The following is a 25,643-nucleotide window of genomic DNA, read 5'->3' on the forward strand; positions in this document are numbered from 1 at the left end:
TTCTTGGTCCTCCAAAATATTCCAAATGGAATTTAAACCGGAGGTGGAATTTTATTAAGATTAATTAACATTATTTATTAAAAATTATTAATTAATGTATTAATTATTATTAATTAACAAAATTTATTAACATTAAGAAGAGGTTAAAATTGTATGAATTGAAGTCCATGCAGACCTAGGTACTGTGAGATGTTTCTTTCTCTAGCTATTCTGCACCCTCTGCTCCTGCACTTGAACTTGAAGTCTTATCTATGGCAGTAAATTACAGTGTCAGTCTCATTGACATTAAGAAAAGATTGACATTTTATGAATTGAAGTCCATGCAGACCTAAGTAATATGAGATTTTTTTTCTGTAGCTTCTGCCCCACCACTCTTCAGAGCCTGTCCACACAAAATATGACTACATTCATATTTACAGGTTATATATATATATATATATATATATATATATATATATATATATATATATATATATTGGAATAATAATATATAGTTTAAATGGACTGCAACACGGAAATAGGCTGCCCATGATGTAATACAGGCATTGGCCAGTAGATGGCGTTTATTTTCCCGATCTCAATTTCTAATTAGTTTAATTAATTAATTAATGTGCAAGGTTTGGCAATGACGAGTTATGACATCCTTCTCAATTATATTTCATCTAAATTGTGGGAAATTTCATGTAGTTTGGTGACTTGGGTCTAGACACATTCTAGACACATTTTTGATGCTCGGTCCACAGCCTACTAGCTTTGAAAGTTATTCCACATTCGTTTCGGCGGCATTCAGTGACATTTTCTTAGTGCTACATCAACGTAAAGGACAAAGGACAAAGGACATTTATTGTCACATACACCAATTGGTGCGGTGAAATTTGAGTTCCTATTGCAGCACACCAGTAAATTAAACATAACATTATAGAATTTAACATTAAACATAAAAAACATCCTCCCACAGCGGGATCAACGTTTCCCTCTGTGAGGGAAGGCAGCAAAGTTCAGTCCATTTCCTCCATGTTCACCCGTGGTCGGGGCCTATTTGAGGCCTCCGCAGTCGCCGCTACGGCAGCCCGATGTTTTAGTTCCTCTCGCCGTAATAATGGCACTCCGGCGTCGGAAGACACTCTCTCAGCGGCTTGGAGTTTCGAAACGGCCGCTTGCCTCCGGAGACCGCGGCTCCCGAAGTCCACAGTAGCTCCAACACTGACGATCTCGGCGAACGATCCCAAGCTCTTTGAACGGTGTTTAAAGTCAGCGCCGCCGCGGCTGTACGCTCCGCAGACCACAGCTACACGATGTTAAAGTCGGCAGTCCCAGCACACGGGAGCTCCAACACGGCGACCCGTCTGCATCCCAGAGTCCTCAGGGAGGTGGTCCTAGAAATAGTGGACGCATTGGTGATCATTTTCCAATGTCCAATAGATTCAGGATCAATTCCTGTGGATTGGAGGATACCTAATGTTATCCCACTTTTCAAGAAAGGAGCGAGAGAGAAAACGAGGAATTACAGACCAGTTAGCCTGACTTCGGTGGTGGGAAAGATGCTGGAGTCAAATATTAAAGAGGTATAATGGGACATTTGGATAGCAGTAAAAGGATTAGTCCAAGTCAGCATGGATTTATGAAAGGGAAATCATGCTTGACTAATCTTCTGGAATTTTTTGAGGATATGACAAGTAAAACGGATGAAGGGGTGCCAGTGGATGAAGTGTATCTAGACTTTCAGAAACCCTTTGACAAGGTCCCGCACGGAAGACTGGTGACTAAAAGTAGAGTACATGGTATTGGGGGTAGGGTGTTGACATGGATAGAAAATTGGTTGGCAGACCGGAAGCAAAGAGTAGGAGTGATCTGGTCGTTTTCAGAATGGCAGGCAGTGGCGAGTGGAGTGCCGCAAGGTTCGGTGGTGGGGCCGCAACTGTTTACCTGTTTAACTGTTATATTAATGATTTGGAAGAGGGAATTAGGAGCAACACTAGTAAGTGTGAACTGTGAAGAGGATGTTATGAGGTTGCAAGGTGACCTGGACAGGTTGAGTGAGTGGGCAGATGTGTGGCAGATGCAGTATAATATAGAAAAATGTGAGGTTATCCACTTTGGCGGCAAAACAAGGGGGCAGCTTATTATCTCAATGGGGTTATGCTAGGTAAGGGGGAGGTGCAGCGAGACCTGGGCGTCCTTGTACACCGGTCACAGAAAGTTGGCTTACAGGTACAGCAGGCAGTGAAGAAAGCTAATGGAATGTTGGCCATAACAAGAGGATTTCAGTATAGGAGTAAAGAGGTTCTTCTGCAGTTGTATAGGGCTCTGGACCACATCTGGAGTAATGTGCACAATTTTGGTCTCCCAATTTGAGGAAGGACATCCTTGTGATTGAGGCGGTGCAGCGTTGGTTCACAAGATTGATCCGTGGGATGGCGGAACTGTCATATGAGGAAAGATTGAAAAGACTAGGCGTGTATTCACTGGAGTTTAGAAGGATGAGGGGGTATCTTATAGAAACATAAAATTATAAAAGGACTGGTCAAGCTAGATGTAGGAATTTTTGTCCCTAATGTTGGGCGAGTCCAGAACCAGGGGCCACAGTCTAAGAATAAAGAGGAGGCACCCGTGGAAAACCAGAGTCACGGGGAGATCGTAGAAACACCGTTCAGACAGCATTTGTACTCAGGATCGAACACCTTCACTCCCCCTCCCAATCCCATACAGACCTTTCCGTCCTGGGCCTCCTCCACTGTCAGGATGAGGCCCAACGCAAATTGGAGGTACAGCACCTCATATTTCGCGTGGCCGGCTTTCAAACTAGCGGAATGAATATTGACTTATCTAACTTCAAGTAACCCTTGCTTTCCCTCTCCGTCCTAGTTATCCGTCTAGTTTGACAGTGTTCCTGATTAAATTGGACTTTGTTATGCCTCGTTGTCACCTTCCCCTAGCTAACTATGATCTATTCCACTTGTTCCTTGATTAATGGTCCCGTTTGATCTCTCTCACCTTACCCTTCCATATCTTGATGTCTCCCTCTCTCTTGACTGTCAGTCTGGAGAAGGGTCTCAACCCGAAACGTCACCCATTCCTTATATCCAGAGATGTTGCCTTGATGTACCGCTGAGTAACCACAGCATGTTTTGTCTATTTTCCACCGATCACTTTGCAGCCTCCACCTCTTTTCCAGCTTTCTCTTTGTCCACTAATTAGTGTGAAAAAGGGACGAGACCTGAAGCGTCTGCTATCGATGGATTCCGGAAATTCTGTCTGACACCGGAATTACACCAGCACTTTGTGTTTTACTCAAGACTCAAGCAGTTCGTTGTATCCACATTGTTCATCTTTTTCTGAAGTTTGGTATAACTTGAGCAGTTGTACTTCCTCGCAGAGCACTGCCCACTGAAAAAAATAGACAAAAAACGCTTGATATTTCCTCTGGATTGGGGAGCCAGAGAAGTGAGCATCTCAGGATAGATGGAATGGGTGACATTGTAAAAGAAGTTACAAAAGGAAACGCGGCGGGCTGATGAAATTGTCCCAAAACGAATCCATTCATTTACTAAATAGTCGTTTCACGCTCGGTTGCACAACTTCATCCGTCCACTTGATGTCCCCATCCTACAACAGATCGAACTTGCACAGTGTCCGGTAATTCTGCAGCGGGGATCGAGCGGATGTCAACATTGTTCCATGTGCTAAAATTAAACATTCCAAACCCTCGCAGCAACCGATACAACAAAACAAGCCTTTGTTTATCGTTCAAACAAAATGCTCTTGGGTTCCGAAAGGATATCCAATACTGGCTAATCCTGGAAACACAATAAAAAGCCGACTCCCTACACAGAACATGAAATACTCCAGTCGTACAATGGGCGCGCTATTTATAGACGCAATGGATCGTACAGCACAAAAACATGCCCTTCGGATTCCGCTCCTCCATGCCAAGAAATATATCTAACTAAACTCGCCCCATATGCCTGCGTTTGGCCCACCCCCCTTTAAATACTTTCTCTCCGTGTACCTGTCTAGAGGTTTTAAACATTGTATTGGACCGGCTCCGACAGCTTTCACTAACAGCTCGTTCCATATTTGGGACAATTTTATCAAGGCCCTCGCGTAGGTTCACGAGATTGATCCTTGGGATGGAGGGACTGTCATATGAGGAAAGATTGAAAAGACTAGGCTTGTATTCACTGGAGTTTAGAAGGATGAGGGGATATCTTATAGAAACATATAAAACTAGACCAAGTGCAGACCCGTTGGGTCTGTTCCCCCAACGTGCGGTTGTGGGGGGGGGAGGCGGCATGCAGCATCACACACTAACTACCCCCCCCCCCCTCCCGCACTCACGCTAATAGAGGGGAGGAGGGGGGAGAGAGAGGGGGGGGAGGAGAGAGGGGGGAGGAGAGGGGGGGGAGAGAGAGAGAGGGGAGAGAGGGGGGAGAGAGAGGGAGTGCTGAGAGGGGGGTTAGATGAGGGGCGGGAAGAGGTGGGGAGCAGGGAGAAGGCAGGGGTGTGTGGAGGGGAGGGGGGTTTAGGGGAGGGACGGTGGGGGAGGGGGTGGAGGGGGGAGGAGAGGTGGGGGAGGTGGGGGGGAGGAGAGGGGGGGATTGGAGGAGAGGGGGGAGGAGGAGAGGGGGGAGAGAGGGGGGGATAGGAGAGCGGGGGAGAGGAGAGCGGGGGAGAGGAGTGGGGGGAGAGGAGAGGGGGGCAGAGGAGAGGGGGAGAGAGGGGGAGAGGAGGGGGAGATGAGAGGGGCAGTGGAGAGGGGAGAGGAGAGGGGGGAGAGGAGAGGGAGGGTAGAGGAGAGGGAGGAGGGGGAAGAGAGAGGGCCTTTTTACTTCAACCCAAACAACCATTTGCAGGCAGTGCTTTTTTACCTCTAACCATATTTTCATTTTCAAACCAAATTAAGGGTACTCACAGTGCTGTAGACATTTGTCAGTGTCATTCAAAGCTCTGATTGAGGCACACCACTTGCAGAGACTGATTGAGGCACACCTCTTGCAGAGACTGATTGAGGCACACCACTTCCTGGTTTTATAGTCCTTCTCCCTCCCTCCAGCAGGGGCAGCAGAGAGAATGGGAAATGTTGTAAAAACATTAATATCTCTGTCAATTTTCATCGACGGGAAAAATCCTCGGCACACATGCGGCGAAGGGGGAGCGAGGTGACCAACAATGACGGCCGTAGGTGGCGGCGTACTCTCGGAAACCGCAGCACATAAAGCCAAAACCGGTCAAGAATAGAGTTTTAGTAATATAGATTATAAAAGGACTGGACAAGCTAGATGCAAGAAAAATGTTCCCAATGTTGGGCGAGTCCAGAACTAGGGGCCATAGTCTTAGAATAAAGGGGAGGTCATTTTAAGACTGAGGTGAGAAAAAAACATTTTCACCCAGAGAGTTGTGAATTTATGGAATTCCCTGCCACAGAGGGCAGTGGGTGCCAAGTCACTGGATGGATTTAAGAGAGAGTTAGATAGAACTCTAGGGGCTAGTTTAGTCAATGGATATGGGGAGAAGGCAGGCACGGGTTATTGATTGGGGACGATCAGCCATGATCACAATGAATGGTGGTGCTGGCTCGAAGGGCCGAATTGCCTCCTCCTGCACCTATTTTCTATGTTTCTATGTTTTTCTTGTAACCGAAGTATCAGATGCTCACTTCCATGATTCCCGAATCCAGAAGAAACATCATGCATTTTTTTTAGATCTCATTTTCCACTGGGCGATGCTCAGTGGCTAAGCACAACTGTTCAAGTTATACCAAACTTAAAAATAAAGACAATAACAATAAAGATAAAGATAAAGACGAATAAAAATGAACATGTATATCAGTTCCTCGTTAGTATAGTGGTGAGTATCCCCGCCTGTCACGCGGGAGACCGGGGTTCAATTCCCCGACGGGGAGTTTAATTTTACACGGCACGGTGGCGCGGACACCTGACTACGGATGCTCTCTGACCGGCGTTTGTACGTTCTCCCCGTTTCCTACGTGGGTTTTCTCCGAGATCTTCGGCTTCCTCCCGCACTCCAACGACGTACAATAGGTAAATTGGCTTGGTAAATGGTAAATGTAAACATAGTCCAGAACCAGGGGCCACGGTCTAAAGTAAGCCCTTTAGAACGGAGACGAGGAAACACTTTTTCTCACAGAGAGTGGTGAGTCTGTGGAATTCTTTGCCTCAGAGGGCGGTGGAGGCAGGTTCTCTGGATGCTTTCAAGAGAGAGCTAGATGGGGCTCTTAAAAATAGCGGAGTCAGGGGATATGTGGAGAAGGCAGGAACGGGGATGATCAGCCATGATCACATTGAATGGCGGTGCTGGCTCGAAGGGCCGAATGGCCTACTCCTGCACCTATTGCCGATTGCCTATTCTCTATAGTGTGTAGGCTAGTGTTACGCTGGTCTGCACGGAATCTCTAAACTAAACGTCCGCGATGTATCTCTAAACTAAACTAGATGAAACATACAGTGCATTCAGAAACTATTCAGACCCCTTCACGTTTTCCACATTTTGTTACGTTACAGCCTTATTCTAAAATTGATTACATTAATTTTTTGAATCATCAATCTACACACAATACCCCATAATAAAAAAGCGAAAACAGGTGTATAGAAATTTTTACAAAGTAATTAAAAATAAATAACTTAAATATCACATTTACATAAGTATTCAGACCCTTTACTCCGTACTTTGTTGAGGCACCTTTGGCAGCGATTACAACCTCACGTCTTCTTGGGTATGACTCTACAAGCTTGGCACTCCTGTACTTGGGGAATTTCTCCCATTCTTCTCTGCAGATCCTCTCAAGCTTTGTCAGGTTGGATGGGGAGCGTCGATTCACAGCTATTTTCAGGTCCCTCCAGAGATATACGATCGGGTTCAAGTCCAGGCTCTGGCTGGGCCACTCAAGGACATTCACAGACTTGTCACGATGCCACTACTGCATTGTCTTGGCTGTGTGCTTAGGGTCGTTGTCCTGTTGGAAGGTGAATCTCTGCCTCAGTCTAAGGTCCTGAACGCTCTGGAGCAGGTTTTCATCAAAGATCTCTCTGTACTTTGCTCCGTTCTTCTTTCCCTCGATCCTGACTAGTCTTCCAGTTCCTGCCGCTGAAAAACATCCCCACAGCATGATGCTGTACCACCATGCTTCACCGTAGGTATGGTATTGGCCAGGTGATGAGCGGTGCCTGGTTTCCTACCGACGTGACACTTGGCATTCAGGCCAAATAGTTCAATCTTGGTTTCATCAGACCAGAGACTCTTGTTTAGGTGCCTTTGGCAAAGGCCAAGCGGGTTGTCATGTGCCTTTTACTGAGGAGTGGCTTCCATCTGGCCACTCTACCTTAAAGGCTAGATTGGTGGGGGCTGCAGATATAGTTGCCCTTCTGGAAGTTTCTCCCATCTCCATAGAGGAACTCTGGAGCTCTGTCAGAGTGACCATCGGATTCTTGCTCACCTCCCTGACCAAGGCCATTCTCCCCCGATTGCTCAGTTTGGTCGGGTGGCCAGCTCTATGAAGAGTCCTGGTGGTCTCAAAGTTCTTGCATTTAAGAATGCTCTTCGGGACCTGCAATGCACAGAAACTATTTTATACCCTTCCCCAGATCTCTGTCTCGCCACAATCCTGTCTCGGAGGTATACGGATAATTCCTTTGTCTTCGTGGCTTTGTTTTTGCTCTGACACGCACTGTCATAGAAACATAGAAAATAGGTGCAGGAATAGGCCATTCGGCCCTTCGAGCCTGCACCACCATTCAATATGATCATGGCTGATCATTCAACTCAGTGTCCTGTACCTGCCTTCTCTCCATACCCCCTGATCCCTTTAGCCACAAGGGCCACATCTAACTCCCTCTTAAATATAGCCAATGAACTGGCCTCAACTGCCTTCTGTGGCAGAGAATTCCAGAGATTCACCACTCTCTGTGCGAAAATAGTTTTTCTCATCTCGGTCCTAAAAGATTCCCCCCTTATCCTTAAACTGTGACCCCTTGTTCTGGACTTCTCCGACATCGGGAACAATCTTCCTGCATCTAGCCTGTCCAACCCCTTAAGAATGTTGTACGTTTCTATAAGATCCCCCTTAAATCTTCTAAATTCTAGCGAGTACAAGCCGAGTCTATTCAGTCTTTCTTCATATGAAAGTCCTGACATCCCAAGAATCAGTCTGGTGAACCTTCTCTGTACTCCCTCTATGGCAAGAATGTATTTCCTCAGATTTGGAGACCAAAACTGTACGCAATACTCCAGGTGTGGTCTCACCAAGACCCTGTACAACTGCAGTAGAACCTTCCTGCTCCTATACTCAAATCCTTTTGCTATGAATGCTAACATACCATTCGCTTTCTTCACTGCCTGCTGCACCTGCATGCCTACTTTCAATGACGGGTGCACCATGACACCCAGGTCTCGTTGCATCTCCCCTTTTCCTAATCGGCCACCATGTCGACTGCGGAACCTTATATAGACAGGTGTTTGCCTTTCCAAATCATTTACATTCAATTTAATTTACCACTGGTGGACTCCAATCAAGTTGTAGAAACATCTCACGGATAATCAATAAAAACAGGATGCACCGAAGCTCAATTTTGAGTGCCATAGCAAAGGGTCTGACTACTTATGTAAATCTGATATTTCAGTTAATTCTTTTAAATTATTTTGAAAAAATGTCTAAACACCTGTTTTCCCTTTGAGGTATTGTGTGTAGATTGATGAGAAAAAATTAATTTCATCAATTTTAGAATAAGGCTGTAATGTAACAAAATGTGGAAACAGTGAAGGGAGTCTGAATACCTTCTGAATGCACTGTATGCCGACTGCCATCTACATCAAAAGTTGTCCCTTGGCTTATCTTAAATCGCTCTGCGCTCACCTTAATTCTGCGTCCTCCAGTTTTATACAGCCCAGCCCTGGGAAAAGGCAGCGAGCGACCATCTTTCCCATACCTTTCATGATTTAATATACCTGTACCACAAAATGCTACATGTGCCTCACGGCAGAGTTGCTGGCCTCTATTTATAACTCGCATCCCTCTGACAACCTGATGCATCTTCTCTGCAACTTTTCCACCTTGGCGACAGCCGTCCAATAGATTTCAGGTCAGAATCGCACACAATATTCCGTGTGGTTCACAAACGATTTGTGCGGTTGATCAGACCACGTGGAATATTTGTTCATAATGTGCCGTCCCTTCAACTAACCAAGGGAATTCATTCCCACTGTTCTGTCTGTGGACTATATATCATTGCGAGCCACCGCAGTGGGGGAATTATTCTGAGGTATCTACTTCATTGAAGCAGAAAACTCCTTTACCCTGCTCATCATCGCTGGTGACTTCAACCAATCCAACTTCAAGAATTTACTTCCCATCTAAGATTAGCGGAATGTTAATGCTCCCCCTCCATCTCACTCAAAGATTACAGATGCACCTCTTCATCTTAAAATGTCACTGAACGCCTCTACGATAGCTCGTCCGTTCTGAGATTTCACTGAGAATACCTCTGGCATGTGGATGCGTCGATTCCGCGCCTACAGCCAAACTCCCTCCCTCCAATTGAGGAAATTCAGAGCATCTCCGAGGATCCTCCAGTGCTTCTACTCAGTGGCTGTGGAAAGCATCTTGTCCGGAAATATCACAATCTGGTTTGGGAATTGCTCTGCCCAGGACAAGAAGGCTCTGCAGAGTAGTGCGTTGGCCGAACGCACTATGGGAACTTCACTCGCCCCCCTGCAGGAACTATACATCAGGAGGTGCAACTCCACAGCCAATAAGATCATGGGAGACCCCTTCCACCCCTGCAACAGACTGTTCCAGCTGCTACGGCCAGGCAACTATCTCACCAACGACTAACTTTACTTAGAAAATAGGTGCAGGAGTAGGCCATTAGAGCCTGCACCGCCATTCAATATGATCATGGCTGATCATCCAACTCAGTATCCTGTACCTGCCTTCTCTCCATACCCCCTGATCCCTTTAGCCACATCTAACTCCCTCATAAATATACCCAATGAACTGACCTCAACTACCTGTCCAACCCTTAAGAATGTTGTACGTTTGTATAAGATCCCCCCATTTTGTACCATTCTACTGTTTTTTTAAGTATTGCTGGGTTTTCCCCCTTTTTCCTTCCACCCACAATATTTAATATGTAAAAGAATATTTGATTCTGTTCCATTTTGTAGTTTGTTTGTTTTTTGCACAAAGTCCGCGAGCATTGCCACTTTTCTTTTCACTGCACATCTCCTATATGTATGTGACGAGTAAACTTGACTTGACTCCTGTGGATATTGAATCGGAAGGCCCTGCATTATGTCAAATTCAGGCACGATGGGCCAAATTACATGTTTCGTTTCGCTGGCGGAGGGTTGCGGTGCGTTTAAAACAAGAGCCGTTCCCTCGGAGATCAATTTGAGACACACTTCTTTATTATAATTATTGCTTTAATCATCGAACGCCGCGGAGAGGGGGGGGAGGAGGGTCGTGAGCCGTTCCTCTCCGACTCCGAGAAGGCAGACAGGCGCCCCTCCCACTCTCCCGCCCCTCCACCGCAACCCTCCGGGGAAGGGGGAGAGAGGGGTGAGCTGCCATCGTGGAGCGAGGCAAAATGTGCCCTCACTCGCTCGATTCCAAAAACTTCCAGTTCCTTCCCTCCGGGGAGAGGATGATAACGGGACAGGGAGATGGCGGCAACTCTCCGCAGTGCCTCCCCACCCTCGCCCGCGGATCACAAAGCGCGCCGCTAATCATATCAAATCAAATAATCCCCAGCGTAAAATACTCCCAATATCGTACTTTGCTCCCATTGTTAAGCACCAAAATGATTTCAGTTAATAAATTACACATAACACAAAGACAAAGGTTGGGAGGTGCGGGCGATTTCTGACCCGAGGTCCCGTCTGCGGAGACAGGTAAATGGGAGGGACCTCGAGCGAGAAACTGAGGTTTAGTGCTAGTGCATCCCAACCCGAATATTCGTGGTTCGGGGAGGGAGATGAGGGGGTTAGTGGTGTGCAGGGGACAGGGGTCTCACCCCCACCCCCTGCTCCAAACCAAGCCGGGGGCGCTGTGCAAAATGCGCACTGACGTACCATAGGATTTTCCCTCTCCCCAGGGAATGTCCGTGTGTTTCCCGCTTTGTGGACAGGAGAGATGAGAGATGAGAAGAAATATAGAGGAGAGCGCGGAAAAGGGAGAGCGGGTGAAGAAGGATCTCAATGGGGGAGGGATGGCGAGAAAATGATCCGGGGGAAGGGTCGGGATGTCGGTAGGTGCCAGGGAAGAGCAGGAGAGGTGGCGAGGTTATAGAGGATTGCCAGGGCGGCTCTCAGGGTCCGCTGGCTGGAGGCGAGGGGGGAAAGCCGGTGACGAGCCGGGCCAGGCCGGGGTGGATCTGCCCCTGCACGGTCCCGTACTCCACCCTCTCCCCGTCCACGGTGACGATGCCCGGCCGGCCGCCCAGGGGCTCGATTCGGAAGGCGGTGGCGGGGACGTAGGTCAAGTGCGGGCAGCGCAGGTCGAAATGCGCACCCTTCTCCATGGCCAGGAAGAGGCGGAGCAGGGAGGCGCGGGAGATGCCCGCCATCACGTAGCAGAGGTGGATGGCGCCCTGGGCAAACTGTGCAGACGGGACGGTCATCAGTTCGGCCCCCAGGTGGCTCTGGTAGATAGCCAGCACCAGCACAAAGTCGCCCTCCACCGTCACCCAGTCCTGGGGCAGCGGCGCGCCCGGCGGGGGCAGGAGATCATCCCGGGGCAACGGGAGGGCAGAGGGGGGCCGCTGGATGCGGACGCCGCCTCCTGGTCCCTGGGGTCCGGAAATGTCCCCGTCACTCAGCCGGCCAACACTCCCAGAAGCTGGGATACCCATTTCAGAGGTGATTAGACCAGGGTCCTGACTGACACGGTTGTTCACTTCAGGGCTGTGTGAACCAGGTGCCTTACGGGCCAGGTTATTAGTGCTCCCTTGAACGTGACCCTCCCTCGCCGAGTTTCGTTCGACCATTAGACGAGGCTGCTCTTGAGCGGGGAATTCTTCAGAGTTTACAGGACCAGGGTCATTTTGCGCACAGATATCAGCGTTCCCTAGATCGTGACTCACACGCACCGAGGGCCCTCCACAACCCAGGCGAGGGTCTTTAGAGGCGGAGATGTTGGAGTTTTCTGAACTGAGACCCTCGGGTGTTGAGCCCCCGTTAGAGCTCACCACAGCAGGGTCCTTGCGCGTATGGTTCTCCCGTTCAGAGTTAAGCAGCACGGCTCTTGCCTCCCCTCCCTCCGCACCCACCTCATCATCCTCCTCCTCCTCCTCCTCGGCGAAGGAAGCCCCCTCGAATGAGAAGCCCTCGTAAGCCGAGAAGGGGGGCGGGGAGTGGTCGTGGCCCCTGCCCCAGGGCCCCGAGTCGGAGAGGGTCCGTCCAAGCGGCGGGCGAGAGGGCGGGGGTCCGGGGGAGAGGGTGCCGCTGCGGCGGAGGCGTGGGACGGCCGGGAGGTAGGAGAGGCGTCCGGGGTAGCGGCGAAGTGTGGCCAGGCGACCGAGGGTCCCCAGGGTGAAGCGGGCGGGCCCGGCCCGGCGAAGACGCTCGCTCTCCACGTCCACGTCCGCCACGAAGCCCCAGGCCACGGACAGGAAGGAGAAGAGGCGGCGGCCCGTCGCCGTGGTGACCGACACCAGGTCTAGCGGCGTGGCCAGACCCCGGCCCGACCCTCGGCACAGCAGGAGCACGCAGTTCACCAGGAGCTCCACCCCAGTGGACATGCGGAACCTGGCAGAGTTGGGGAAGGAGGTGGACAATGAGTTAGTGCTGAGATCCTTCCCTCACCCTCCCGCCTACTCCAATCACTCACTGCCTCTACTCCCTCTCCACTGCCCCCCCCCCCCAGGCCCCACACTCTCCCCCTCCGCCAGACGTCTCACTCTCACCTCAATTCACCAGAGGCTTCACTCCCTCGTGCAACACAGGCCCCTCACTCCTCCCTTCCTACACCAGAGGCCACTCACTCCTCTCCACCATCCACATCACTTCCTCCCCCCCTCAAAGATCCCATTCTCCTTCCCCTCCCTGACCATTGGCTCCTGCCCCCCCTGGCTCCCTCACTGATCCAGAATTTGCTAACACTCACCCTGCATTGTGATTAACAGCAGCAGCCAGGGCATTCCCTGATCCAGCCGGGATGATTCCCAGCGGCATCTTCATCGCTGCTTTCCAGTCTGCTCGGGACATCAACCCGTTGATCACCTGCCAAACGCAAGGAGACAGCGTGACGGGAGCGTGGAGAGAGAGCTTCACTCGATGACCCGTCTGGGGAGTGTGTGATGGGACGGTGCTGAAGGAGCTTGACATTATTTCTGGCCCGAGGATGTGTGAAGGAACAATGCAGTGAGATCTTCGCTCTATGTTTCACCTCTGGAGTGCTTGATGGAATGGTACAGAGAGAGGGCGCTTCACCCTATTTCTGGCCTAGGGAGTATGGCAGGACAATGCAGAGGGCATTTCGTTCCTTGTCTGACCCAGGCCGTGTGATGGGACGTAGCATTGTTTCTGACCCCGGGAATATGTGGAGGAACAGTGCGGAGAGAGCTCTGCTCCATGTTTGACCCCAGAGCTTGTGAAGGGACGGGGAGATGTGAGCCTTACCTCATGCAGCAGTCCGTCACCAGATACAACCACAATGCCATCCCACTCAGACAGTTTGATCTCTTGAACCAGTTGCCAGGCGTGATTCTGATGATCTGTTGAGAGAGTGTGAGAGTGGTTAGTCCATCTGACTCCATGCCCACTCTCCAAGACTCACGACTGACTGCCTGCTCACTTTTATGCCTCTCTACAGAATTTGCCTTTACAGCGAACACCCCACAACACTCCAGCGACTTCGGATACATTATCACACCCGCTTCCTCTTCCTAGGGCAGGGAATTCCCAAGCTCCCATACCCCCTGTCACAACTCGTGTCTCTTTCCTTCCCCCTCTCCACTTCCCTTCCCCTACTTTCAGAACCTCACAAATTTAAATGATCTTGTGTCTGAGGTGACAAAAGGAAGATGGATGAGAGGAGAGTAAATATCACCCACAATTTGTTCTGCACCAACCTATGGCTAAGAAAGCACACTAATGTTTCTACGTCATCAAATGACCAAGGATGTTCAGCGTATCTCCAACAATCTCCAACATATCTCTGCGTACAGTTTTGGTCTCCTAATCTGTGGAAAGACATTCTTGCCATAGAAGGAGTACAGAGAAGGTTCATCAGACAGATTCCTGGGATGTCAGGACTTTCATATGAAGAAAGACTGGATAGACTCGGCTTGTACTCGCTAGAATTTAGAAGATTGAGGGGGGATCTTATAGAAACTTACAAAATTCTTAAGGTGTTGGACAGGCTAGATGCAGGAAGATTGTTCCCGATGTTGGGGAAGTCCAGAACAAGGGGTCACAGTTTAAGGATAAAGGGGAAATCTTTTAGGACTGAGATGAGAAAAATATTTTTTACACAGAGAGTGGTGAATCTCTGGAATTCTCTGCCACAGAATGTAGTTGAGGCCAGTTCAATGGCTATATTTAAGAGGGAGTTAGATGTGGCCCTTGTGGCTAAAGGGATCAGGGGGTATGGAGAGAAGGCAGGTACAGGATAGTGAGTTGGATGATCAGCCATGATCATATTGAATGGCGGTGCAGGCTTGAAGGGCCGAATGGCCTACTCCTGCACCTATTTTCTATGTTTCTATGTTTCTAAATCTTCCCAATTACTGCAGATGTACCGCAGAAAGCATCTGATCAGGATGCATCATAGCTTGGTTTGGCAACTGCTCTGCCTAAAAGCACAAGAAATCGCAAAGAGTTGTGGACGCAGCCCAGTCCATCACACATCTGCACTTCTCGCTGCCTTATAAAGCAGACAACATACTCAAGGGCCACATGCACCCCCTTTTCATTATGAAATTGATACAAAGGCTTAAAGCACTTATCACCAGATCCAGGATACACACAAAAAGCTGGAGTAACTCAGCAGGTCAGCAGCATCTCTGGAGAGAAGGAATGGGTGATGTTTCGTGTCGAGACCCTTCTCCAGACTGAAAGTCATAGGACATGAAAACGAGAGATATAGACGATGATGTGGAGAGATAAAGAATATGAATGAAACATATGCAAAAAAAGTAACGATGATAAAGGTAACAGGCCTTTGTAGGCTGTTACTTCCTAAGATCACTCAGGAAAGTCAACTTGCCACAACAGCTGCTAGTGTCATGCTACCGTTGCTCCATAGAGAGTGTCCTGACACATGGAATCCTGGTGTGGTACGGCAACAGTTCTGTGGCTGACAGGAAGACTCTGCAGTCATCAATACAGCCCAGAAGATCACCAACACAAACCTGCCTGTCCTGGAAGAGATCTATTGCTCTCGTTGCCTGCGGAAAGCATCACGCAGACTAAAGGGCTCATCTCATCCCGCACATCATTTGTTTGCCATGTTGCCCTCAGGAAAGCGTTACAGGTCCATCAAATCACACACCACAAGATAACAAAGTTGCTACGCCAAGGCCATCACCACTATGATCTCTGCACCAAAGATTATAGAGGAGCTCCTCTATTATCTTTGCTCTGAACTGAGCACACAGTGCCCATAGTCAATATCTTGTACCGACACAACACTGTAATGTGAAATAGTGCACATTCTGACTTAGGGGGGGGAGAGAGGGGGGGAGAGGGGGGGAGAGGGGGGGAGAGGGGGAGAGAGGGAGAGAGAGGGAGAGAGAGGGAGAGAGAGAGAGAGAGGGGGAGAGAGGGAGAGAGGGGGAGGGAGAGGGGGAGAGAGAGAGAGAGAGGGAGAGAGAGAGAGAGAGAGGGGGGAGAGAGGGAGAGAGAGAGAGAGAGAGAGAGAGAGAAAGAAAAAATGAATGAATGAATGAATGAATGATGAATGAATGAATGAATGAATGAATGAATGAATGAATGAATGATGAATGAATGAATGAATGAATGAATGAATGAATGAATGAATGAATGAATGAATGAATGAATATATGCCGGGGTCACTTAAAGTGAGAGAAATCAATATTCATACCACTGGGCTGTAAGATGCCGAAGCGACATATGAGATGCTGTCCCTCCAACTTCGTCCCCACTATTATCAGACTGCCGAACGGTCTTCCCAATTTATAGTAGATTTAGGCCATTCAGCCCATCGAGTCTACTCCGCCATTCAATCATGGCTGATCTCTGCTTCCTAATCCCATTTTCCTGCCTTCTCCCCATAACACAACACCCATTCTAATCAAGAATTTGTCTATCACTGCCTTAAAAAATATCCACTGACGTGGCCTCCACAGCCCTCCACAGATTAACTACCCTCTCACTAAAGAAGTTCTTCCTCACCTCCTTTCTAAAAGAGCGCCCTTTAATAAGAGAACCTTTAATAAGATAGGGTATAGTCCTGATATTACATCTACCTCACTGTGAAACTTGTGCTTTTTAATAGTCTGCACTCTTTAAATGCAATGCTGTAATGCTAGAACTGGTTCTGGTTAAAGGTACAGTGCTTTAGTTAAGGGTACAGTGGGCTAAAGGTACAGTGGGCTAAAGGTACAGTGGGCTAAAGGTACAGTGGGCTAAAGGTACTGTGCTTTAGTAAAGGTACAGTGGGCTAAAGGTACAGCGCTTTTTGTTTATATAATAAAGGTGCAGTTTAAAGGTCAAGAGGGAGCAGCTGTTTGTGAGTCAGATACCTGCTGATTTCTCCCAGCAGTTTCTATTGTATTATACTGGTATCGGATCCAGGGTAAGGCGAGAGAATGACAGTCAGAGCAGTGTACTGTACTGGATGTCAGATGTGGGAGGTCATGGTGTTGGATGGCCCTCCAGACGTCCACATCTGCACCAGGTGCAGAGAGATGGGGCTCCTAAGGGACCGTATTAGGATCCTGGAGCAGCAGCTCGATGACCTCTGTCTGGTCAGGGAGAGTGAGGAGGTCATAGAGGAGAGTTATAGGGAGGTGGTCACTCCAAAACCACGGGAGAGAGACATGTGGGTCACGCTAAGGAAGGGCAAGGGGCAGAGGCATGAACGAGTGAGTACTCCAATGTCGGTACACCTTGCAAATAAGTACTCCTGTTTGAGTACGGATGGGGGTGACAGCACAGAGACCGGCCCTATTGCTCCAAAAGGTAGGGAAAAAAAGAAGAGGGCAATAGTAACTGGGGACTCTATTGTTAGGGGGTCGGATAGGCGATTCTGTGGACGCAGTCGGGAGACCAGGATGGTGGTCTGCCTCCCAGGTGCCAAGGTCTCGGACGTGTCTCAACGCATCCAAGATATCCTGAAATCAGAGGGAGAGGAGCCCGAGGTCGTGGTACATATAGGTACCAATGACATAGGTAAAAATAGGGAAGAGGTCCTGAAGGGAGGATTTGGGGAGTTGGGAGGAGAGTTAAGGAAAAGGACCAAAAAGGTAACCATCTCAGGATTACTGCCTGTGCCACGCGACAGTGAGAGTAGGAATGGAGCGAGGTGGAGGATAAACGCGTGGCTGAAAGACTGGTGCAGAGGGCAGGGATTCAAGTTTCTGGATCATTGGGACTTCTTTTGGGGAAGGTGGGACCTGTACAGAAAGGATGGATTGCACTTGAGCCCAAGGGGGACCAATATCCTGGCGGGGAAATTTGCAAAGGTCACTGGGGAGACTTTAAACTAGAATGGTTGGGGCGAGGGACTCAAATAGAGAAAGCTAGTAGACAGAATGGGAGGCAGGAAGCAGAAAAGGGAAGCACTCGGACACAAGAGGAGAAAGAAAAAAAAGGAAATAAACAGAGAATAAGAGACGGGGGGTTTCTTAAATGTGCATATTTTAATGCTAGGAGCATTGTAAGAAAGGTGGATGAGCTTAGAGTCTGGATAGACATCTGGAAGTACAGGTGCACAACCTTTTATCCGAAGATCCAAATAACGAAAACCTCCGAATAGCGGCCATTTTTTCGGTCCTTGAAGAAAGGTCCTTGAAAACGTTCACCGAGGGCGGCCCGCAGAGGTGACAGCGGAACCTCCGGTCGGTCCTCGAAGACAGGGGAATTAAATCCCCATTCATAAAAGAGAAGGTGAGGGTATATTGCGCGGGAGGGTTAATAATTGACAATATTCTGCTGCCTGCCCGCTGAGTTAAAAAGTTCCCACGGTAGACTCACGATACACTGTGTATCGTGAGTCTTGCGTGAGAACTTTTTAACTCAGCGGGCAGGCAGCAGCATATTGTCAATTATTAACCTTCCCGCGCAATATACTGGAGAGCCCCGCTAGGGTGACATGAGTGCGAGAGGTGATTCTGCGGGCACATTTACAAATTCAGGAATTCATTCAACACACTGCATTTCATACAGACATTTATTCTGCAAGAAAAAACGACATTGAAGACTCAAACTCGCGACCGAGTAACTGCCGGGATCAAGGCGCGAACTCGCGACCTTGCGGATATGAGCCGAGCACTCTACCACTGAGCCAGCCATTAAAATCTACGTTAAAACATTTCCATTCCGAAGACAGACAAATTCTGAATTACGAAAAGTGTCTGGTCCCAAGGCTTTCGGATAAAAGGTTGTGCACCTGTATGATGTTGTGGCGATCAGTGAAACATGGTTGCAGGAGGGCTGTGATTGGAAACTAAATATTCCAGGATTTCGTTGCTTCAGGTGTGATAGAATTGGAGGGGCAAGAGGTGGAGGTGTTGCATTGCTACAGGGAAGATATTACAGCAGTGCTTTGGCAGGATAGATTGGAGGGCTCATCTAGGGAGGCTATTTGGGTGGAACTGAGAAGTGGGAAAGGTGTAGCAACACTAATAAGGGTGTATTATAGACCGCCAAATGGGGAACGAGAATTGGTAGAGCAAATATGTAAGGAGATAGCAGATATTAGTAGTAAGCACAAGGTAGTGATTGTGGGAGATTTCAACTTTCCACACATAGACTGGGAAACACATTCTGTAAGTGGGCTGGATGGTTTGGAGTTTGTAAAATGTGTGCAGGATAGTTTTTTGCAGCAATACATAGAGGTACCTACTAGAGGAGGGGCAGTGCTGGACCTCCTGTTAGGAAATGAGACGGGACAGGTGGCGGAGGTATGCGTTGGGGAGCACTTCGGGTCCAGTGATCACAATACCATTAGTTTCAATATAATTATGGAGAAGGTCAGAACTGGACCTAGGGTTGAGATTTTTGATTGGAGAAAGGCTAACTTTGATGAGATGCGAGATGATTTAAAAGGAATGAACTGGGACATTTTGTTTTATGGGAAAGATGTAGAAGAGAAATGGAGGACATTTAAAGGGGAAATTTTAAGAGTACAGAATCTTTATGTTCCTGTTCGGTTGAAAGGAAACAGTAAAAATTGGAAAGAGCCCTGGTTTTCAAGGGAAATTGGACATCTTGTTCGGAAAAAGAGGGAGATCTACAATAATTATAGGCAGCATGAAGTAAATGAGGTGCTTCAGGAGTATAAGGAATGTAAAAAGAATCTTAAGAAAGAAATTAGAAAAGCTAAAAGAAGATATGAGGTTGCTTTGGCAAGCAAGGTGAAAGTAAATCCAAAGGGTTTCTACAGCTATATTAATAGCAAAAGGATAACGAGGGATAAAATTGGTCCATTGGAGAGACAGAGTGGACAGCTATCTGCAGAGCCAAAAGAGATGGGGAGATATTGAACAATTTCTTTTCTTCACCAAGGAGAAGGATATTGAATTATGTGAGGTAAGGGAAACTAGTAGAGTAGCTATGAGTTTCAAAGTAAAAGAAGTACTGACACTTTTGAAAAATATAAAAGTGGATAAGTCTCCAGGTCCTGACAGGATATTCCCTAGGACATTGAGGGAAGTTAGTGTAGAAATAGCAGGGGCTATGACAGAAATATTTCAAATGTCATTAGAAACGGGAATAGTCCCCGAGGATTGGCGGACTGCGCATGTTGTTCCATTGTTTAAAAAGGGTTCTAAGAGTAAACCTAGCAATTATAGACCTGTTAGTTTGACTTCAGTGGTGGGCAAATTAATGGAAAAGATACTTAGAGATAATATATATAAGCATCTGGATAAACAGGGTCTGATTAGGAACAGTCAACATGGATTTGTGCCTGGAAGGTCATGTTTGACTAATCTTCTTGAATTTTTTGAAGAGGTTACTAGGGAAATTGACGAGGGTAAAGCAGTGGATGTTGTCTATATGGACTTTAGTAAGGCCTTTGACAAGGTTCCTCATGGAAGGTTGGTTAAGAAGGTTCAACTGTTGGGTATAAATGCAGGAATAGCAAGATGGATTCAACAGTGGCTGAATGGGAGAAGCCAGAGGGTAATGGTGGATGGCTGTTTGTCGGGTTGGAGGCAGGTGACTATTGGGGTGCCTCAGGGATCTGTGTTGGGTCCTTTGTTGTTTGTCATGTACATCAATGATCTGGATGAAGGGGTGGTAAATTGGATTAGTAAGTATGCGGATGATACCATGATAGGGGGTGTTGTGGATAATGAAGAGGATTTCCAAAGTTTACAGAGTGATTTAGGCCATTTGGAAAAATGGGCTGAAAGATGGCAGATGGAGTTTAATGCTGATAAATGTGAGGTGCTACACCTTGGCAGGACAAATCAAAATAGGACGTACATGGTAAATGGTAGGGAATTGAAGAATACAGTTGAACAGAGGGATCTGGGAATAACCGTGCATAGTTCCTTGAAGGTGGAATCTCATATAGATAGGGTGGTAAAGAAAGCTTTTGGTATGCTAGCCTTTATAAATCAGAGCATTGAGTATAGAAGCTGGGATGTAATGTTAAAATTGTACAAGGCATTGGTGAGACCAAATCTGGAGTATGGTGTACAATTTTGGTCGCCCAATTATAGGAAGGATGTCAACAAAATAGAGAGAGTACAGAGGAATTTACTAGAATGTTGCCTGGGTTTCAACAGCTAAGTTACAGAGATAGGTTGAATAAGTTAGGTCTTTACTCTCTGGAGCGCAGAAGGTTAAGGGGGGACTTGATAGAGGTCTTTAAAATGATGAGAGGGATAGACAGAGTTGATGTGGACAAGCTTTTCCCTTTGAGAATAGGGAAGATTCAAACAAGAGGACATGACTTTAGAATTAAGGGACAGAAGTTTAGGGGTAACATGAGGGGGAACTGCTTTACTCAGAGAGTGGTAGCGGTGTGGAATGAGCTTCCAGTGGAAGTGGTGGCTGCAGGTTCGTTGGTATCATTTAAAAATAAATTGGATAGGCATATGGATGAGAAGGGAATGGAGGGTTATGGTATGAGTGCAGGCAGGTGGGACTAAGGGGAAAAAAGTTGTTCGGCATGGACTTGTAGGGCCGAGATGGCCTGTTTCCGTGCTGTAATTGTTATATGGTTATAGAACACTATTTTCTGCAACTCTATTGTTCTCATAAACAGCGCAATCTGACTGGATAGCAAGCAAGTAAAGCTTTTCATTGTATCTCAAAATATTTGAGACTAATAAACAAATACCAATACTCCATCCTTGGCCCTGGTCCAGGGAACCTGCCCCGCAACATCGTAATATGAGAATATCCTGCCATTCATTTTTGCAAACACCAAGATTGCTGGAGTAAAGTTGTCTTAAGTATACAGCAGGATATAAATCAGCTACAGAAGTGGGTGGAGAAATGGCAGATGGAGTTTAATCTGAGCAAGTGGGAGGTGTTGCACTTTGCGAGGTCGTATACAAGGGGAAAGTACAGTGCATTCATAAAGTATTCAGACTCCTTCACTTTTACCACATTTTGTTACATTACAGCCTTATTCTAAAATGGATTTTATTTCGAAGTCTCGTGACGAGACTACGTGAAGAACCCGCCGGCCCGTATGCGCATCTCTACGTCGTCGCATGGCGCGAGATACGGATGCATTCGGAAATGCTTGGTCCGAGCTTTAACGGTGAAGGTAAGGATTTTTTTTTTTGCAGGAACAGTGCTTCTTGTTTCAACGTGGGATTGGGTTCCAAAAATGGACAAACCAAGAAACAAGAAAAGATGTGGGGTGGGAAATTGCAACCTTGACGTGGTTTCGACAAATGCAATCAACCTGGCGTGCACAATCAAGTAAGATCAAATAGAACAAGTTGTCTTCCAACTTTAGGCTGTGCACGCCATACGCAAGAAGATGAAGAAGAAGAAGAAGAAAAGATGTGCTGTTGAAAATTCAGAGGGGAATGATGGCAAGCTCAGAGACGCTATCTGTTGCTATCAAGCTCAGAGACGCTAACAGCGGGCTCGGAGATGCTGACAGGCGCAGCCTGCACAACAACCACCGCTAAAGCTTTGAAAGGGAGCAGGTGGCCCACCCCGGTCTCAGAGTAGCTGGCAGGCACAACCTGAATAGCAACCATCGCTAAAGCTCCGAAAAGCAGCAGCTTGTCGACCCCAGACTCGGGGAAGACCAAGTCGGAACTGGCTGTCCAAAAGGACAATACTGGCCAGGGAGGCACTTCCTCAACATCTAAGGTTGATGTTATCAGACAACTCACGAGAGTGTGGATAACTGAGTGAGAGGCTGGTGATGGGGAGGTGCATTGCACTGATACAGACAGTTCAATTCAGATATCTGAGGATATCACCCGCTCGGGGGCTGGTAGTATTCCCTTTCAGTCCTTTCAGTTCACGACTATAAAAGAATTGCCGGCACTCAGGATCAACATTTGCCATTCCCTTGGGGATAGATGAACCAGTAGAGGCAGAACTGGCAAGTAGCATTATACTTGACTTCACACCAGCTGAATGAGGGCATGCAGGACAATGATGAAAAGTATGTCAATCCTGATAACTGCCAGACTCACGATGTACCGAAGGTTAACATCACCATCTGGGACATTCTGATTGGCTAAACGATGTTTAAAGATCTAAAACTCCAGCGAGTTCAGAGATCTCTCACAAGAGGGATTTCGGTGTTTGCGAGGTCAGTGGATGGAACACAATGTTCTGAAGTGCAGCAAGAAGCCTTAGGACCAAAGATCTTAGAGCAGAGCAAGATAGGCCACTCCTGCGAAATACAATAGGCTGACGTGTAGTACGCTATGGAGGGGATCCTGGGCATTTTTCGCCGCCCATTTTAGTAACCGGAGCCTACCTGACCCGACCCGACTCGCAGTGTAATCAATGTTGCGGGGCAACAGTTTGTGTGTGTGATATAGGGTTATATCCTATATAGGCACACTCCCTCTCCCTGGGCCGCACACTCCCTCTCCCCGGGCCTCGCACTCCCTCTCCCCGGGCCGCACACTCCCTCTCCCCGCTGCCCCGGGCCGCACACTCCCTCTCCCCGCTGCCCCGGGCTGCTCACTCCCTCTCCCCGCTGCCCCGGGCCGCTCACTCCCTCTCCCCGCTGCCCCAGGCCGCTCACTCCCTCTCCCCACTGCCCCGGGCCACTCACTCCATCTCCCCGCTGCCCCGGGCCGTTCACTCCCTCTCCCCGCTGCTGAAACAAAGATCCGATCTTTGGCCGGAAGCAAGATGGCGGAGCAAGATGGCGGAACAAGATGGCGGGGACTGGTCGCTAAAATGGGTCCTATAATCACCCATGAATCCGCCCATGAGCGTACTACACGTTTGCGTGAGAGAAACCCATCTTGCTCTGCTCTAAGATCTTTGCTTAGGACTGCCGTGTAAGGATATCATCCCAGCCAAGTTAGTGGCTGAAACCTCTATACTGAGGCTGCTTGGAGCACCAGGCCTACACTGGGGTCTAGAAGGATGAGTGGATATCTTATAGAAACATATAAAATTATAAAAGAACTGGACAAGCTAAATGCAGGAAAAATGTTCCCAATGTGGGGCGAGTCCAGAACCAGGGGCCACAGTCTTAGAATAAAGGGGAGGTCATTTAAGACTGAGGTGATAAAAACTTTTTTACCCAGAGTTGAGAATTTATGAAATTCCCTGCCACAGAGGGCAGTGGAGGCCAAGTCACTGGATGGATTTAAGAGAGAGTTAGATAGAGCTCTAGGGGCTAGTGGAGTCAAGGGATATGGGGAGAATGGAGGCATGGGTTATTGATAGGGGACGATCAGCCATGATCACAATGAATGGCGGTGCTGGCTCGAAGGGCCAAATGGCCTCCTCCTGCACCTATGTTTCTATGTTCTATGTTACACAACTAAGACAGAGTCAGAGGCCTCTTTTTAGGCGCAGTTTCACAGCGCTCACCGTGGAGACAGCGTGTGCCACACACTCAGTCTCAACCCCAGCAGGTCAAGATGTCAGAGCCAGAGGGAAGGGACAGAACAAACATTAGTGTCAGCTGATGCTGTTAATCCCGTTGAGGTAGGTGAGTATTATTCCTACAGCTGCATGAAATGTACGGAAGATATTCAAGTTGGAGGCTGTTCTAAAGTAAGTGGGGGAAGATAACCACTGGCCCTTTAATTTTATTAGCCATAAATGGCTATAAACCCGACGTTCTGTCTGACCGGTTGCCTCCACGACAAGAAAAGGCCAAATTCCCGTACAAATAGTCTAAACAGGAATATATAGCTTTCCGAGTAGAAGTAATGAAATTACACCAAAGGATATGATTGAGGAGATTGTCCATGAACAAGATGAATATATTTCCAATATCTTCGCAGGGTCTAAGGAAGATGGAGTATACCGAATCATTCTTGATTTGGCCAGTCTGAACAAGGACTTGGAATATAACCATCTTAGAATGGATTTTTCATTCAGCAAAACTGCTGATTATTGAGGATTGCTTTTTATAGCCTCAATCGATCTCAAAGGTCCATTCTTTCCGGTACCAATACAGGAGAGTCGCAGGAAATAGTTGACACGCTCATCGTAGGAAAGACGATATATGCCACAGAGGTAGTTGATTTAGCAACCCAGACAATCCAAGAAGATCTAGGATTTGTTATTCTTCCAGGAAAGCCCAGGCTTGAGCCGACAAAAACTAATCACATATCTAAACTTTCTCATAAACTCTTCTATGACCCTACCTACAGATAAGAAACATAATTTTGTAGATGCATGCACAAGCTTACTTAAGAATGAGAAGACTACTATACGACAGGTTACGAGGATGATAGGCAAGCTTCCCAACTATAGGGCCATGCATTACAGAAGCCAGGATCGGGAGAAGGCTCTTGCCCTAAAATTGAATATGGGACATGTTGATAGATGTGTGAGGCTGACTGTAACAGAGTCGATATCCAAATTCCAGTGGGGGATTGAGCACACACGAGGGTACAGGGCTCATTGTACCTGGTAAGCCCGCAATAACACTACAAAGTGAGGGCTGGGGTGTAACTGACCCCTATACTAGTTGTGGTGGTAGGTGGAATGAGGATGAGTTGAGACGTGGCCATAAAATAGGCATCAACTATTTGGAAATGCTAGCAGCATTCCAGGTATTGAGAACGTATTGTGGGAATGACCATGATATGCAAATCAGGCTACATGGCCAATACAACAGCAGTAGTTGGTATGTTAACCATATGGGAGGCTGCAAGTCTCAAAGATGTGATGCACTCGTAAAGTCCATTTGGGCACGGTTCATAAGAGGAAAATATGGGTGTCAGCAGCACATCTGCCACGTAGGTACAAAATTGAAGCAGACACCGCCGGTCAAGAAATTCCTCATTCTGCCTTATCGGAAAGATAATTCAAGACAA

At 47.7% G+C, this 25,643-nt stretch overlaps 1 protein-coding gene and 1 non-coding gene across 2 annotated transcripts in view; one reads left to right on the top strand and one right to left on the bottom strand.

Moving 5' to 3' along the window:
• Positions 1 to 5,830: 5,830 nt before the first annotated feature.
• trnad-guc lies at positions 5,831 to 5,902 on the top strand. Its single transcript has one exon. It is a non-coding gene; the product is annotated as a tRNA-Asp (tRNA).
• A 4,524-nt stretch (positions 5,903 to 10,426) lies between these two features.
• The window catches only part of LOC116967821 (sphingosine kinase 2-like), a 30,766-nt gene continuing 15,549 nt past the window's right edge, over positions 10,427 to 25,643 (bottom strand). Inside the window, exons 3-5 of the mRNA XM_033014437.1 lie at positions 13,633 to 13,727; positions 13,118 to 13,233; positions 10,427 to 12,759 (exon numbers count right to left, since the gene is read on the bottom strand). Coding sequence (XP_032870328.1) covers positions 11,322 to 12,759; positions 13,118 to 13,233; positions 13,633 to 13,727 — 1,649 coding nt within the window. The 3' untranslated portion in view covers positions 10,427 to 11,321. The remainder of the gene's footprint in view (positions 12,760 to 13,117; positions 13,234 to 13,632; positions 13,728 to 25,643) is intronic.

This window comes from Amblyraja radiata, chromosome 41 (genome assembly GCF_010909765.2).
Source record: "Amblyraja radiata isolate CabotCenter1 chromosome 41, sAmbRad1.1.pri, whole genome shotgun sequence".
Classification (NCBI taxonomy): Eukaryota; Metazoa; Chordata; class Chondrichthyes; order Rajiformes; family Rajidae; genus Amblyraja; species Amblyraja radiata.